Source organism: Rhinatrema bivittatum, chromosome 2 (genome assembly GCF_901001135.1).
Source record: "Rhinatrema bivittatum chromosome 2, aRhiBiv1.1, whole genome shotgun sequence".
Lineage (NCBI taxonomy): Eukaryota > Metazoa > Chordata > Amphibia > Gymnophiona > Rhinatrematidae > Rhinatrema > Rhinatrema bivittatum.
This window is the reverse complement of record NC_042616.1, coordinates 156,928,982-156,946,875: the sequence shown is the minus strand read 5'-3', so window position 1 is coordinate 156,946,875 and position 17,894 is coordinate 156,928,982. Positions and strand designations below refer to the sequence as shown.

The following is a 17,894-nucleotide window of genomic DNA, read 5'->3' as shown; positions in this document are numbered from 1 at the left end:
CAGCCCTCCTTCCATAAGAACATTAGATAAGGTGCAAACTTCTAGCAAGGTTTTCTCCTTCACTGCAAGCCACAACAGCACGGTGAGTCCCTTACAGGCACAGATTAAAGCTCCCCTGAGAAAAGAGGTTGAAACAAAGGAAGATCAAATGATGCCATCTAAGTTAGGACACTTGACTAAGGAGACTCAGCCATGAGAAAAGGATGGGCAGGTAGTGCCTATTCAAGAAAAAAAGGACCCCCCGAGTCAAGAGAGGTGTGGGTCGGCAGCATACAATTTTGTGTAAGATGCTGTCAGGCTTTAACATCTGTGACTACACCTCCACTGCAGCTAAAATAGCGGGCCCTAAAGGATTACTTGCAGCCACAAAAGCAAACAGGGAGGCTGTCATCCTCTTCACTTCCAAGACCGCAGTATCAAAGGTACTAAGGGAGGACATTAAAATAGGGGGCAAATCCCAGCGGGTACCGCCCCTGAAAGAACCCAGAAAGGTAATTTCAATTGTGCTACCCTACCTCCCGGACGATTTGTTGCAGCCACATCTGAGTGCCCTAGGGGAGATGGTCCCTAGAATCACCAGAATTCCCCTGGGACACCAGGAAGCGGAGCTAAGGCACTTAAAATCTTATAGGTGCCGGGTGATTATTCAGCTACACAGAGGATGGCAAGGGGTAAAGGGGGTAGTTCTGGGTTTATTACCTAGACCACCCCTATAAGGTGTCCTACTCAGCTGGAGAGAAGAGATGTTTCTGCTGTCATAGCACAGGGCACACCATGAGGTGGTGCCCTGAAGCGAGAGCACCTCCCCCTGCCCCCAAGCCCAAGAGAGGCGTCGTGGCTCCACGACCCATGAAGTCACGGGCTGTGGCTGTGGGACCATCAGAGCTCGAGAGAGGCATTGATCAACCCGGTTCATCAGGGACGGGTCCGCTGATCTCAGGGACTGGAGGACAAGTGCCCCCAAAAGTCACCTTTTTTCTTCTCCCAGGAAAAGCACCTGGTAAAGGAGAGGCAAAGGGCAGAATCATTAGACGAGAGGGAACAGATAGGGGAAAGAAGATCCAAAAAGCTGCCAGTTCTCCTAGGTTTAGATCCAGCACAGCAATGAGACTTCCACCCCGTTGCTGCCCCAACAAATGATGAATGAAAAACCCAAGATGGAAAAGGTGAAGGCGAGATCCCAAAATAGGGCCCTCAACATGAGCAAGACTATGAACTCTCGACCATTAGTCTCCCCAGAAGCCTCACAACCACTATCACTGCCTTCCCCTTCTTGCTCTCTTAGTTCAGAGATCAGAAACAAATAAAGCTGAATTCAAAGGCAAAAGAAGAAGAGAGAGGGTTAAAGAAGTCACACGCTGTACAGCAGTGAATGCAGTACTTAATGCGATAGTTCCTACGCTAGACCCCATCCCTCCTTCTCTTAAACATATGAAATGGGAAAATAGGGAGACTGACTTGACCGAGAACTAAATGCTCTGATTTCCCTTTGGCAGGAAGGGAGATTCTGCACTGTACCTGCTTTAAGTGCAGAGACACTCTCCAGCTCGTGTCCAGAATGGACAAACCCTCTTCTTAGTTCCGGGAATCCGAGCACGGAAAGATCCCGAGAGATACGTAGGGAATATGACGAGGTTGTACACCCTTCCCCCCCAGAAGTACAGGGGCCAGAACATTCAAGTTCTGCTTTATAAAGTAAAAGGAAAATCCAAGACAGTAAAGGAACAGCACTCTCACTGGTGCTGCTGATTCTTGCTTGGGTTTTTGTTTTTTTTTTCATTTTAATTTATTGCTCTTGCTCTCTTGTTAGTAATAAGTTACCTGAGGAACTATGATTCCTGCAGCTATTTCCACTATAGGAATGTCACTTATTGACTTGCATTAATGAGACTCATTGTGACTCCCGAACAGGCTCTATAATCCTCTAGGGGGGGGGGGCGGCTGGCTGGTCAGCAATTAGCAGACTGCTCATGTGGCCAAGGTAAACAAGAGCAGCTGCTTTTACTGGTAGATAGCTTTCTAGGGGACACTCCATGCTATTGAATCACAAGATTGGTCTTGTTCTTCTAGTAATAGAAGAACTAAAAACATAGTTGTTTAGACAATCATTCACAGACTGATATGACAAATCCTGAGTTATCCCACTTCTTGATTTCTGTAACAAAACTTTTCTACTTACTTAAGTTATATGTTACCTACTGATAACTTGTTCTAATCTGCTTTTCGCCGATTCGTTATATTTATTATCTATAATTACCCTTAACTTAAAACTCGTACTAGTTCTCTGTACGAAGCTGTATAACTCGTTCTCTGTATGATGTTGTTGTTGTTTCACTGTAAACCGGGGTGAAGGCACTAAGCCAGACCGGTGGTGGTTATTCCTCTCTGTATGTAGTCCAGCATTCTTCTGGCTTTAGCTATCGCCTTATCACATTGCTTCCACCATCTTCAGATCACCAGACACCATCACCTCAAGATCCTGCTCTTGGTCTGGGCACATCAGCCTTCCCCCCTCCATCACATACAGCTCTATGTTCTTCCTTCCAGGTGAGGCGCCCCCCCCCCCACCTCATCAGGTTTTTTTCTTTTTGAGGGGGAGTCTCCTCTGTGCAGATCCTGCCAGAGGGACTCAGAGTTTAGTTACAGTAAGGACCTCTCGCTAGAACCCCTAAGGGATTCTCACTCCACGACTGAAGACCAGTGAGCCCATTCGGGCAAGCACCTGTGATAGGCCCGGCTGTGTGATACGTTTAAAGGCTAGAATAATCCTATTTTTTGAAGGGAGTGTTTTTAACTTTGCTTCTCTGAAGAAAGTCATCCTCGCTGGCTGGAATCAGAGGGCATGAGCTGAAGACCAGTGAGGCCATTCACCCTATGAATGTGGCAAGCACTTGTGACAGCAGAATACTAGCCTGTGAAGATTTTTGATTAGGAAAGTATTTTCTCTTTTTTGTTGTGAGGAAGTTTTGAGCTACCCTTCCCCACTGGGAGCCAGCCTGAAATAGCAGGTTCCTTAACCACAGACTTTTCAACCCAAGTAGTCACCTTTTCAGAACAACTAAGCGGAGGCAAGTAAGATCATGGAGACCCCATCTGGATCTCCACCTACATGGGACCAGGATACAAGGCTGGGTGATCAGTGAAAATCTGGAGATTGAAGTAGCTTTTTTTTCTATGCTAGAAGAGGACCCTTGCTATAGGAATCCCAGTTAAGCCACTAGGAGATCTTTTAGTGCACATTTTCTATCACTATGCAAAGCTCAACCAGTTTGCAGAAGAAAAGTCACCTACCTAGAAAGAAATACCATAACTGTACAAAGAATCATCTGTAACTGCACACATATTTAAAGATGGACCTTAATCTGTCTTTAACTAATCAGTAGATTATTATCTAATACCCAGTGCCTAGTCCTGCCTGTTTTGTTACAGTAACTCTCTCCAGAAGTTGCCACAGCTACCTCCATACATGAGGGATACATCACAAAACTTTCTGGGCCATAGACGAGAGTCTCCCCGCCCCCATAAAAAGAATACATCTCTGGCTAGAGCAGCCCCTGAAGAGAGATAAATTAGTTTGTGTACCCTGGGATTTAAACACACCCAGCTAAGGGTTACACAAGGGACAAGGCCTTCTAAATCGCAGGCCCCCTACTCTGGAAATCTGACTGTTCTCAGGCCTTGAAAAAGCAATTAAAAGCCTTTTTGTTTCAACAAGCCTTCAAATTGGCAATCAGTAAGACACTACAGTTCTTGTATGTCATCTGAGTGATTATTTATAGCTGGGTTGTATTTTTTTGTGTGTGGTTTTCATCATTTTGATATATTTCCATGCTTAACTATTTTTATCTTGTTTTGTTATTTGTTTTTATGTGTTCTCTTTGTGTATGTTTTAAAGTTGTACCCCACCTTGAACCATGGAGTTGAGTAGGTAATAAATTTTGCAAATAAATAAATAAATACAGAAGCCCCAGCTCAGAGTGCAGATATTTACACACCAGATGGAGGTCTGCCTCGTATATGTATCAGAATAAAACAGAAAACTTATGTATTTTTTAACACATGAAAATGAAATAATGACATCTAGCTAAATACTTTTCTAAAATAAGGAATAAAAGGTAGGAAGGAAGGGATGGTATTGAAAAAACATAACAGAACAAATATGAGCACTAGTTATTTTTTGACATACTGTCTCAGCCATCCAATGTGGACTCTCTCACCTGATCATAAGAAGAGAGTAAACTGAAGAGGGGTATTACATAATGATTGCTTGTTCCCTGATTCTGACCTATAATTGTGCTCTTCATCATTCCATTTTTAGTTAACCATTTCCTACTTTTTCCTCCACTTCCCATAGTAGCTGCGGCACCAGGGCTATGCATCTGAAAGGGTACTCATGAAGACTACAGTGCTTCTTTCAGGATCCTAAGAACAATTAACATAACACCTCTTCATTCTTCACTTTATCCCTTTTGTACATTTCTTTTTTAACTTAGGGCATATTATCTGTTTCTTTGTCTGCCTGGTTCCTTGATATGTGCATCAGTTCTGAAAAGCCCTCTGCTGACCCTGCTGAATTATTTCATTATTTCATTTCTTCCCTGCCTTATTTCTTCCTGTCCTTTTTCTTGCTAAAGTAATTGAAACAGTGTTCTATAATCAATTTAATGACTATCTTGAGAAGCATTTGCTTTTGGATCATCAATAATTTGGTTTTCAAAAATTTCTGAGTACTAAGACCCTTTAGTTATTAAATTTCGATACAATAAGGGCCTCATTTTCTAAAGTATCGCAGGCCTGCGATACTTTAGAAGATGAGGGGCGGGGGGCCGAAACAGGGGGCGGGCCTGCGCTAGCTGGCAGCGATCGCTGCTGGATTCGCACCCAATAGCACCACCATAGGAGGTGTAGCTATTGGGAGCGAAATAGGCAGCGAAAAGGCACTTACCTTTTCGCTGTGCGCGCCGTTGTCGCAGAGTCGGCCCTGGTGATGCCCTGACTCCTCCTCTTCCGGGGCCGACTCCGCCCCCATTTTGGTATCGCACGCGAAAAGGGACATTTTGCGTGCGAAACATCCCTTACCACGTGCGATACGTTTGGAAAATAAGGCCCTTAGATGTGGTTTTGACAGCAGCTTGCAATATGTTATGGTACTTCTAGAGATCTCTGCTGCATTTGATACTTTAAATCATTGTATTCTTTCTTGATTATCTGATATTGATCTGGTGAACCACACTCTCCTGTTGGAAAGGTATGAGGGACAAGGACTAGAAGGGAAGGTCCTAATGTGGTTAGACTCATTTCTGAAGAAGTGCTGTGGTGCAGGTGAGAGGGGAGTATTCTAAGGAATATGGGTTTGATTGTGGGGTTCCACAGGGTTCACATTTTATCTCCACCTCTGTTTAATCTTTTTATGCAGCCACTGGGGGAATTGGTCAGAGACTTGGGGTTTAAGGGGTTTCTCTATGCTGATGATGTACAGTTGATTTTTTTTCTGCAGGATGTGATTTTGAGGAAGTAATGATGAGGATCAATGTAAACTTGGGTTGACTCTCTAAGTGATTTTATAAAAACTGCTTAGTGTTAAATATCGGGAAAAAAGAGTGGCTGTATATTGGGAAAGAAGATGCATTACATAGATCGTTGAAATAAAGAATACATGGAGTGAAGTTGGGAGCCAGCTTGTAAGTAAAGAATTTGGGGGTGTTCTGTGATGATCAGTGGGATTTTGAGCCCCACATATCAATGGTAGTACAAAAGATATTTTTCAAGCTTAGGCTATTAAGGAGACTTCAAGTATTTTTTTCCTTGGCTGTTTTTCGGTTGGTTCTGCAGACATTTGTTCTGCCGCAGATGGATTATTGTAAAGGGCTGTTGGTGGGTTTATCAGCCAAAAGTATTCATAGGTTACAAGTCATGCAAAACATGTAGCATGGCTGATTTATGGATATCCTTGAAATGTTAGTGCCATTTCTTTATTAAAGCATTCAATACAGTAGATGTGTTGTATTTGGATTTTCAGAAGGTGTTTGACAAAGTCCCACATGAGAGGTTCTAAGAAAACTAAAAAGTCATGGGCTAGGAATTGATGTCCTTTTGTGGATTGCAAGCTGGTTAAAAGACAGGAAACAGAAAGTAGGATTAAATGGTCAGTTTTCACAGTGGAAAAAGGTAAACAGTGGAGTGCCTCAGGGATCTGTACTTGGACTGGTGATTTTTAATATATTTCTAAATGATCTGGAAAGGGATACAATGAGTGAGGTGATCAAATTTGCGGATGACACGAAATTATTCAGAGTAAAATCTCAAGCAGATTGTGATAAATTGCAGGAGGATCTTGTGAGACTGGAAGACTGGGCTTCCAAATGGCAGATGAAATTTAATGTGAACAAGTGCAAAGTGATGCATATAGGGAAAAATAACCCTTGCTGTAGTTACATAATGTTAGGTTCTATCTTAGGAGGTACCAACCAGGAAAGAGATCTAGGCGTCATAGTGGATAATACATTGAAATCGTCTCAATGTGCTGTGGCGATCAAAAAAGTAAACAGAATGTTAGGAATTATTAAGAAGGGAATGGTAAATAAAATGATGGATGTCATAATGCCTCTGTATTGCTCCATGGTGAGACCACACTTTGAATACTGTGTGCAGTTTTGGTCACTGCATCTCAAAAAGGATATAGCTGCACTGGAGAAAGTGCAGAGAAGGGTGACCAAAATGATAAGGGACATGGAACGGCTGCCCTATGAGGTAAGGCTAAGGAAGTTAGGGCTGTTCACTTTGGAGAAGAGACGACTGAGGGAGGGTATGATAGAGGTCTACAAAATCATGAAAAGATTTGAAAAAGTTAATGTAAATTGGTTATTTACTCTCTCAGATAATAGAAGGACTAGGGGGCATGCCAAAAAGTTAGCAAGTAGCTCATTTAAACAAACTGAAGAAAATTCTTTTTCACTCAGCGTATAGCTAACCTCTGGAATTCATTGCCAGAGGATTTGGATACAGCAGTCAGCGTAACTGGGTTTAAAAAAGGTTTGGATAAGTTCCTAGAAGAAAAAACAAAAAACTGCTATTAATTAATAAGCAATAGTAGCTTGAGATTTATTTAATGTTTGGGTGCCTGCCAGGTACTTGTGACTTGGATTGGCCACTGTTGGAAACAGGATACTGGGCTTGATGGACCCATGATCTGACCCAGTATGTCAATTCTTATGTTCATCGCAGCAAAGAACAAAATTTAAGATCATGTATTTGATGTACACAGTATCTAGAGGTCAAGGTGCAAAATACCTACAACAGCTACTCTGAGAAGGTCCCTTCGATCAGCATCTGACACTCTATTTAGAGTGCCAACAGTAAAGGAGGTGTCAAGAAGTACAGTTAGGAAGTGACTCTTTGGTTATAGGTCACAAATTGTGGAACTCAGCACTAAGAGAGTTGCGGATGGAGCTGAATTATTTGCCCTTTCGAAAGAAGGTGAAATAGTGGCTCTTCCCATGATAGAATAATCTGCAATGTGTTTTATTGATTTTCTTTATTTTTATAATATGCTATAATGTTTTTGTATTATTTATATTTAAGGAATTGTTTTAATTTATGATTTGTTTGAATTATTACCTAATGAATATGTTGTACTCTGCACCGATCAGGGTTCACCTGTGAGTGCGGTCAATAAGAAAGAATGAATAAATAAATAAATAAACATTGGTATTTCTGATTCTGTTTTGTGCTAGTTTAAATCTTATCTTCTTGATTGGAAGATAAGATTCATCTTGGCAGCAAATTATATCAGGTGATCCTCAGGGCTCTGCCCTTCATGCTGTCCTTTTTAACATTTATCTTATTCTGCTTTGCAAGTAAGAATACTTTCTGGACTGGGAGTTTGTTATAAAATATACACCAAGGATATCTAGTTTTTTGTACCTGTGACGTTTTTGTAAACCAATACCTTTGGGTTTATATCTATCTGCTTATTTGCCATAAAGCAATGGTTAGAGCAAAATAAAATTATCATTGAATATCAAGAAGACCGAAGTTATTATCCTCAGCAGATTTCCCTTAGCTGATGCTCCTACCACCATAACATTGGCTGACCAGGTCTGGAATATCAGAGTAATTTTGGACCTTGATCTTTCTATGCATTCACATATTAAATTTGTAGTAAGAAGTTCTTTTCCTAAATAACAGATGATTAGGAGCTTAAAAACCTTGCTTGAATCAGATGATTTTCAGACAGTTCTTCAATCCCTTGTCTTGACAGGAATTGATTATTTTAATCCACTTTATATTGACCTGCCCCAGAATGCACTTTGAGCCCTACAGATAATTCATAATTCTGCCACCCATATTTTAACTGGAGCACATATGAAAGATCATATCATTCCTATTTTATGGTCTTTGCATTGGCTCCCTAGAATTGTGGCATATTAAATATAAATTAATAATGCTTTCCATGGGTGACTGCTACTCTCCAGTTTTATAGTCCTGTACATTCTCTCACATATGCTAGTTACAGACTATTGAGGTCCCCTCACTGCGTCAAGACTCACGAGTGGGCTTTTTCTATTGCTGGCCCCCTTTGCTGGAACTCTATACATGAACAGTTTCAAACTTTGTCAGAAACACAAGCCTTTAAAAAGGCCTTCAAACCTTTTGTTGTTGTTGTGCCTTTGAATCTGATTTTTAGTTGTTAGGAATGTGTTACACCTCCCAGCTTATTTTTGTCTATTTTTCTTGACTGTCTTATTTTTAAAATGTTTTTATTTTTTTTAATTTTTATGTATGTATTTTGTTCCCGCCATGAATATCAGAATGTGCAGGTTCTAAATTGTTTTAAATCAATAAATAAATACTGCTTTCCTCTCTCTAGATTGGAGGCTTTGCGCAATTAGAACACAGTCTGGTAGCTCAAGATGCAATAGCTCCTTGAAGCTGTGTCTCCTACACAGTACCGTAATTAAACATGCTATGTACATGTATTTTATTTGTGTATGTATCTATTTATAATATTTATGAAGTATTTATGGTGCAGAGTGGTCTCTGTCCTGAAACTGTTGACATGGATAGCATCAACCAATGTGAGTAGAGGAGTAGCCAGGTGGCTATAGCTGGAGGCAGAGAATCAGGGAAACCGGTGTTCAAATCTTCCTGCTGCTCCTTGTGACTTTGAGCAGGTCACTTCACCCTCCATTGCCTCAGCCTCACAATTATAAGCCCTCTGGGGACAGGGAAGTTCTTACTATATTTGAATGTAAATCACCTTGAGCAATCAATGAAAAAAGGAACCAATATTATTAAATATGCGACGTATGATACACAAACTAAACACAAGAAAATTAATTTTGATTACAGTGACTTAGGGCCTCATTTTCCAATGGAGTCACGATGATCCATTGGTTGTTTTATCGCGGAGAGAGAGAGAGAGAGAGAGAGAGAGAGAGAGAGAGAGAGAGAGAGAGAGAGAGAGAGAGAGAGAGCGAGCGAGCCTTCCTATAATGCCTATGCCCTAGACAAGTATTTGTATCCCTATGGGAGGGCCACCTAGTAACTCGAGGTGGGGATTAGGTATGAGCGTCGGGGGTTGGGGGCCACTTTCGCATTCCACATGAGACGTACGGAAAGAACAGTGGTCTCTAGTGAAGATTTGCTGGCCGTCGGAGTGAGGAAACTCACTCCAAGAAGAGATTTGGGCTACATTCTCTCCACCTAGCTTGTTGTTGCCCAGGTAGAGTGTCCATCAAGCTAGGTGGAGAGAACGTTGCCAAAATCTCCTCTTGGAGTGAGTTTCCTCACTCTGACGGCCAGCAAATCTTCACTAGAGACCACTGTTCTTTCCGTACGTCTCATGTGGAATGCGAAAGTGGCCCCCAACCCCCGACGCTCATACCTAATCCCCACCTCGAGTTACTAGGGCAAATACTTGTCTAGGGCATAGGCATTATAGGAAGTCTCTCTCTCTCTCTCCCTCTCCCTCTCTCCCCCCGTAACGCAAATCAAAGGGTTGTAGTTATTAGCCGCGATAGCAGCCGCGCTAAACTGGTTCCCGCTTTACATATGCTCCGCCCCCTGAATACCAAATTACTAATTTGCATTCGCAAATCGCGTTAACGGCTGTTAGCGCGATTTGCGACTTTATCGCACGCGGTAAACTGCTTGGAAAATGAGGCCCTTAGTCAATACAATGAATTACAGGAACAAAACTGAAACAAATTATTGAAGCAAACCATTTTTCTTCAAAATGTACCTGAATAAAACTGAATTCTCTCCAATTCAGGGCACTGTTCACTGAAGGGATGGAAGTCACTGCCAGCAAAGAAAGCAGTCCAAGGCTCATGATACCAAAAGAAATGTACATCTCAATTCGCCACACTTCTTCCTCATTCCAAGAATTTTCAACATCTGCATGAATCTATTAAAACAACCAAACAGCCTTTCAATGTATGGACTTGTCAATGTCTCCTTACCCTGGAACTCTCGCCCCCTTGTAATAGGCCAGGATTGCTCTCTCCACATTCAGTTCTACTAAAAAATGTACTTTTTTGGGCAGGAATCACTTTTCTTGAAATCTTTCCTTTCCTTCTTGGGTTTTCATACTATTTCTGCAGCCAGCCCCTTCATCTATCTTATGTGCTATATATCTCACCTTATCCCACTCTCTGGAGAAGAAAACTGTATTAATCATGATCTGTACTAATCATTCATTCATTAACCAATATCTCAGAGACGTCAACAGGGTTTCCTACAATTTATCAGTGTTATTTATAGCGAGGAGCCAGATAGAAGAATCAGTTACCAAGTTACAAAATGACATACAATAGTGGTTTGAATAGAAATGCCAATAATGTATTCACATTCAGTCATAATATGTTCAGTTCCCATAATTGTGGCCCCCTTATCGGTTAGCCACTAGATGTCCCCCTAGCATCCCATCAGTCAGCGAGAAGGGACGCCACAGTTCAGTTCCTCCCCCAGAGGCTGCTTGAGTGGGTACACTTTTCTTATAAGTAGGGACTGAGATAATAGGAGGTGCGGCATTTGAGTTGGATTTTTGTAGAGAGAGGAGTTCTGGGGGAGTTTCTTTATAGTGGGGCCTAATCCCTTATTTAGTACCTTTTTCTTAGGGAATATTCCTTTCTTTGCCCCCCCCCCCGCCAGCCTGGATACCCCTCAATTTAGAAAAAGAGGCTTGGTTAAGATTGTTGCTATTTTTGAGAGTTGTTTGCTTGGTCGCAGCCTGATATTCCTGGTGACAGCATTTCCCTTGATCCAGAGGCCAGGACTCTGAAGACCTGCTAGCTCCCTTCTAGGTCAAAGAAGAACTGCAGGGACAGAAGTATTCCAAAGGATTTGCGGGCATTTTTGAGTAACAATTTCCTTTTTTTTTTTGAGAGGAGGTTTTTTTTGTCACCCCCTCCTCTCCAGTGGAGACTGGGCTGTGGAGCTTAATCTTTGTGCAGCACTAGACCTTTCCCTCTGGAAGGTCAGTAAGAACTGAGTTGGAGAACTAGGAAGGAGACCGGAACTGTGAGACCCATCACTGGATCTCTCCCCAGGTACACGGGTACAGGCTGAGTAAAGAGTATAACCGTGGACTCAGGTAGGACGCTTCTAATTTCTTTGGGGACACCTTGCAGCGTAGGTCTTCCCCCAAGTATTGGACTTCTTAAACACTCAGAACAGGAGTGGTAAGATTTCACTAAGGAACCTGAGTCAGAGACACTTACACAGCAGGAAGAAGGCAGCCAGCTGTAATCTTAGTATTTAAAACTAAACATTCATTTACCTTTTTGCCTAATCAGTAAAGTATGATTTGAAAACCCAGTCCTGGGTCCAATGAATTTGTCCCTGCAGCACTACAGCATCACAGAATACAGAGGGAAATGCACATAAGTTTTTAATGAATGCACAACACTGCCTGGGCCATAATCATCAGCCTTCCCCCTCCCCCCCCCTTCCACACACACTGAAAGGACCCACACCTTAGGAATAGAGGAGGGGAACAAAGACATCATTGCAGGCAGCCCCAGAGATATAAATTACTTTTGTGTACCCTTGAAGAAATATGCCACTTCAAAGAATAGAGTTACATAGTCGATATGAGGTAACACCTTCATTTACTTCTGTGGCTCACTTTATCTACTGCAGTTATATCCTCAGCTTCCTTCTGCGTATCATCTTATAGATAAAGATAGTTTGTCAATGTTTTCTTCAACCTCAGGTATTTTCCACTATCATCACTTCATCATTGTTACCTCAAGGACAAGTAACTAGTATTTTGTTTGAGAATTATATCATCACCTGGGGCCACTGACTCATTCTCTCTCTTTAGTGTGTCCTGTTTATCCCCCTTTTCATGATGGAATCCAGTGGCCTTCCCGCCATTTTTACTTCCATCTTAGAAAATGTGGCAGAAGCCTTGCGCCTTGTTTCTTTTCATTTTGAAGCTAATATAAATTAATTTGCAGGGCTGTAGATCTGGTAGCCTTTGTCCTCAGATTGTGCTACTTCACCTCTGGAAGCTAGATGCCTCCTGTTTTAATGTCCATAGAGAAAAGGATAATTCATCTTTCATTCATTGTTTCAAGAGAACTCGAGAAGGCTTATTGAAGACCAGATGGGAAATGAGATCACATTGGAAAAAAGCCTGCTGGATGCTGTAATTTTGAGATTTTCTGAGCCAGGAAGTCAACTGTAGACAATTAGCTAGCTGAAGCTAATTAGGGAAAGTTGCAGCTGCACTAAAAGCAAAGGATGACAATGTAGAATCGGAAAAAATGGACTTTATTGAACTTGCCCGACTCTGGCCGAGTTTCGCTCACATGAGCTGCCTCAGGGGCTATGATACATAAATAAAAACAATTAAAAGTACACACAAACATAAATAAATGTGTGTACTTTTAATTGTTTTTATTTATGTATCATAGCCCCTGAGGCAGCTCATGTGAGCGAAACTCGGCCAGAGTCGGGCAAGTTCAATAAAGTCCATTTTTTCCGATTCTACATTGTCATCCTTTGCTGCTAGCCACATTGGATCGGTTACCGGTTTGTTTTCTTGGACCAGCTGCACTAAAAGGCCACACTACCAGACTGAGCTCTTGGGCCTGGTTTCTGCAGATATCTTTTGTGAAAACACTTCACCAAGTCTTCATCGTGAAGGCTCCCAGGAATGTTCTTCCAGTCCTTAGCCTTCCATAGTCTGCTAAAAAATGGAGTCATTCTCAGATTAATCTAGAATCTAGGATCTGTTTCACAGGAATTCTGGTTGTCCCTCAATCATCACTGGTAGTGATGATGGTATTAGGTCTTCCCAAAAACACTTAACATGAAATACCAAATGAGTACTGAGGGAGTTATAATCTGTAGATAACAAGTCATAACTCTTTTCTTAAAGAAAAATGTTCCTATAGAGTATTTTCACTTCCCCTGGAGCATATGCTAATTTTTTCTGCAGTTTTTCTTCTTTTCTTTTTTTGTCACCAAACTCACTTGAAAAGGAAAAATAATCAACTATAGTTCACAACTATATCCTCAGGATTTTTTTTTCCCATGCAACACAAAAGGATCTCAAAACACTAGATGGTGAGTGACTCCAGTTGAAGTTGGTTTCCTAATCACCCCTTTCACACACTAACAGCTAAATTTTAAATCCTCTGCGCGCAGGGAAAACGGGGTTTACGTGCATGGCCAGGCCTTGTGCATGCTGCGCACTTTTTAGAAGAGGCCCGGCCAGGCGTGTAACCCGTTACACGCACAAGAGCCAGGCCTCTATCAAGGGGCGGTCCAGGGGCGGGGATGGGGTGGAGCTGGAGGCCGCCTGTATAGCAACCATTTGCTGCCGTGCAGGGGGATCGTGCGCCAGCAGGCTCTTGGCGTAAGTTCCGAAATAAAGAAAAGAACCAAAGGTGGGGACTTCATAGGGGTAGGGGAAGAGGAAGAGAGGGAGGGTAGGTAGGGGGGTAGGAAAGTTCCCTCCCAGTCTGCTTCTTAATGCGCGGCGTGCGCATGTTATAAAATCGCGTGTCCATGTGCGTGTGCCGGGTAGCGCGCGCACGTATTTTTTAAAAATCTACCCTTATGTCATAAGAGGGCAATTTTCAAATAGCCTGCACAGTGGCAAAACTATAAAGTTAATTTTCAAAGGAATTACATATGTAAAATTACATAGTAATTACATAGCAAGTAGCGTGTGGACAAATACATATTTTAATAGGATGATCCCTCTATGAAGTCTGCACAAAGTACCCACTTAGGCTAAGTCTTAAAACCTCATGGTGTACAAGGCTCAAATTAGCTTTTGAGATAATTCTATTAGAAAGCTTACTCTTACTGAGAATACATTTAATAGCATTTGTGGATAATATTCAGTGAGTGAAATTTCATGTCCAACTGCACTTCGGAAGAAATAAAAATTATCCTCTTCAGATTTGCTCACCCTAAGATTGGCAGGGGCTAAGCTGGGGGAGGAAGGAAAATGAATCATCATCACCTTTATTTTCGGGTTTTTCTTTTTTTCTTAAATTTTTCCTGGGAATTTATCAGGGTTTATTATGATAAGAACAAAAACAGGAGAAAGTCAATTGGGGAAAAAAAAAAAAGACATTGTTTTTCCTGGTAAATATCGGAGTTTAATTTGGTGGACAGAAGCCAGGACAATAAAACAATATTCATCAGATTCTCCCACACCCACTCAGAATCATCCCCATATGTACCCCCATCCCATGCCTAACATGCCCCTCTCTCCCTCTCCCCCATTTCCCCTCCACACACACTGCAACTGCATTCAGCCTTGCCGCTGGTGGTGCCAGGCTTCCTCTCTCCCCCTTGGCATCACGCTTACTGAGGCTCTCTCGCTCTGCAACACTGCACTTCTGCTTTTATACAGGGACAGGAAGCCTACTGGGAAAAGCTTCTGGTGGACGTGGCTCGCTTGAAATGCATTCATGGTACCAGACAGCAGGCACTTTGGCTGCTTGGGGGGGGTGAGGAGGCAGGACATGAAACATGGCACAGCTGGCACTGGAAGGTGAGTGCTCTCACTGGTGGAGGATGGGACTTAAAACACAGCATGCGCTTTGGCCCACCGTGGCTTCCAGCAGTGGTTGGAGGCCTTGAAACACCGTGTCTGCAGCTCTGGAGCAGCTTTTTATTTCAACCTTTTGAAAAATCTGGGAATTTACTGGGAAAAATCAGTTTAAACTGAAAACGAAGGACCCTAGATATAGGATATAGCCCTGACAGCCATGCAGGCACTGATGCACCTTTGGTGCAGCAAGGTTCTCCCAACAATGCAAGGTGAAGGGAATAATAAAGAGCCTCACCCTTGCTGGTGGCACCCACCTTACATGTAAGGCATTCTGGTGCAAAGCAGCACATTCTGGCAATGAAAAAACTGAGTAAAGTCCTACTTCCTTCTCCTAGATGTTTCTCCTTTCTACCTACCTTCCCCCACTCCTTGTTTCTTCACAGTTTCTCTTACCTCTCAGGTACACTTGTACTCCTCTTTCTCTCTCCTCTGTGTCAAGCCCAACTATTCCTCCTTCCTTCTCTGTCCTTTGCCTCTCCTTCCTTGTGCTCTGTCTCTCTCTCTCTCCTTTCCACCTTGGCTGTCTCCCTTCCCCTTCACTTTACTTGTGCATGTGCTCTCTTTCTTCCTTCTGTGCATACACTCTCTCCCACGTTTGCTCTCTCTCTCTCTCTTCCTCCCTTCCCTCTGATGCTATTTAGCAGTACCACGCTGACACTCTAGCAAGAGCACAACTCAGTAGCGGGAGAGAGGTAGGAATCACTCTTCACATGCTGCCGCCTCTCTCTCTTCCAAGCCCTACTGGTAGTAAAAAATATACCATGGAGAGAGAGGGTCTGGTGCCAGGGAGTCATTTCCGGAACTCTGAATTTCCAGACACCTGAAGTTTTCTGCCTCAATACTGTTGTTTATAAACACTGCACAATTTGAACAGAGTAATTTTCTGTTATATTTCCTTACCTGCTGATAAGCCATGTTGAGGAACAGGTACCGCTCTGACCTCCTCATGGGCAAACAGAGGCTATAGGCAACATGGACAGTAGCAAAGAAGAAGCTAAGCAGTCCAAGCTGTTTCCTGCACTGTAGCCAGCTCTCCAACCAAGGAGGAAATCGTCTGTACTTGGTGCCATAGTAAAGCTGATAAGCAGCTGCCAGGAGTCCTGCTAAGTACACAAGGGACAGGAGAGTGATGGCAACAATTGGTAAAGTCTTGTTCACAATCTCAATGGGAATCTTGTAGAAGTCGCTCTGTTGGTTTTTGAAATATGGATGTATGACATCTCTGATGAAAGAATAGATGAAGAAAAATGTGGCCAGGCTAACTGCCACCACTACTGGACCCTTCCACAGAGTGAACAGCCGCAGGGGTAAATTCTCTATGTCTCTGGCTGAAGACAGCGCTCCGAGATCAATAGGAATAAAGTTCAGCTGACGGGAAAGCTCAATGACTTGATGGCGAGCCTGAATATTATTACTGCATATATAGACCTATTGGACAAAAAAAAAAGAAACCTTATTACTGGTTTCACAGATCACAGGTTGAGTTTTAAAAGATCATATGAAAATTACAAGTGTGTGCAAGGCCCAGCACATAGTTTTATAATGGGAGAAACTTGTGTGAAGTGATTAATAGACAATCGATAGCAATAACAGTGTTCTCCTTATCACAGAATACAAACTGAGCAATGAAATGTTTGGGGGTGCCTATTCAATAAAGTTTTATGCGCATGTTAAGAGTCTTTTGTGCAAGTTAAAAATAACGTGCTATGGGCGGAGCTCTCGCTGCCGGTAGAAGAGCAGCGATGTAGAGAATTGGGTCTCACCACTCATAAGAAGGGGGATCAGCTGGGATTTTATGTGCACAGGACCCCTATGTGCGCTCATAGGGCTGAATTGATGGTGAAGCTCTTGTTGAACTGTTACAGGTATTTTCTTTCCTTTCACAAATTTTCTTCATCTGTCTCCCCTCTCTGTTGGAGGGAATGTGGAAAAGTGGGCTTGTATTTACATGTATGGTGGGAGTGCCTTTATGTACACTCTTTTTGGTGGAGGGTGGGCAGCTTGATGTGCCAAATGTTGGACAGTGTGGTGGAACTGAGCAGGCGCTGTGTTTGCTGGATTGGTGGGGGAGTCATATATTAGATAAGCATAAGAAGATGCTTACTCAACATCTAATTCATGTAGCAGGGTTCTCCATTTCTACTAGATTGAAAATGGTGCCTACCCTGGAGCACGGGCGGGGGCAGATCCACACCACTGCATTGTCTGAGAAGGTAATTTTTATGTTGAGGGATAATACCACACTGTATGATAAGATATGGGATCATTATTGGAAATTTTATAAATCTGCCTGCACTTGAAGGGTCACTGTTTGTCACCAGATGTACCTATTTGTTGTCTACATAGGATATATTCCAATTTTCATTTATCTGTTATTAACTGGCTGTGCATTTTGAGTCTTAAATAAAGAATTAAAAAAAAATGAGTGTGCTATGCAGTAAGGCCTTGAGGTGCACTTTAAAATAGTCCCACAAGACATTAGTGAGGTCATGCTGAAATTAGCACAACCTTGCACATAAATGAGGGAGAATCATATGCAAATTAGGCTTTATCAGAAAATAGTAGTGCAGTCCCAAATTATAACATCTTCTTCAGATAGGCGTTGCATTTTTACTGGGTCCACTGCTACAAAATCCCCTAGTGCCAACTAGCCCAAAATAAAAGAGCCAATCAGTAGGAGGGATTTCCTCTCCCTAATGACAGCGCAAACTGCGGAGCGCAGAATTCCCCCCCCTGTGCAGAATTGCCAAATTCTGCGCAGAAAATAGCAGAGGAGACCCTGGCATGCCATTCGCGGCAAAGATGAAGGCCC

General features: G+C 42.5%; 1 protein-coding gene across 1 annotated transcript in view; it reads right to left on the bottom strand.

Annotated features, from left to right (window-relative positions):
* The window catches only part of STEAP2 (STEAP2 metalloreductase), a 65,513-nt gene that overhangs the window by 30,243 nt on the left and 17,376 nt on the right, over positions 1-17,894 (bottom strand). The window contains exons 4-5 of the mRNA XM_029588783.1: positions 15,983-16,510; positions 10,244-10,408 (exon numbers count right to left, since the gene is read on the bottom strand). Of these exons, the coding sequence (XP_029444643.1) occupies positions 10,244-10,408; positions 15,983-16,510 (693 nt within the window). The remainder of the gene's footprint in view (positions 1-10,243; positions 10,409-15,982; positions 16,511-17,894) is intronic.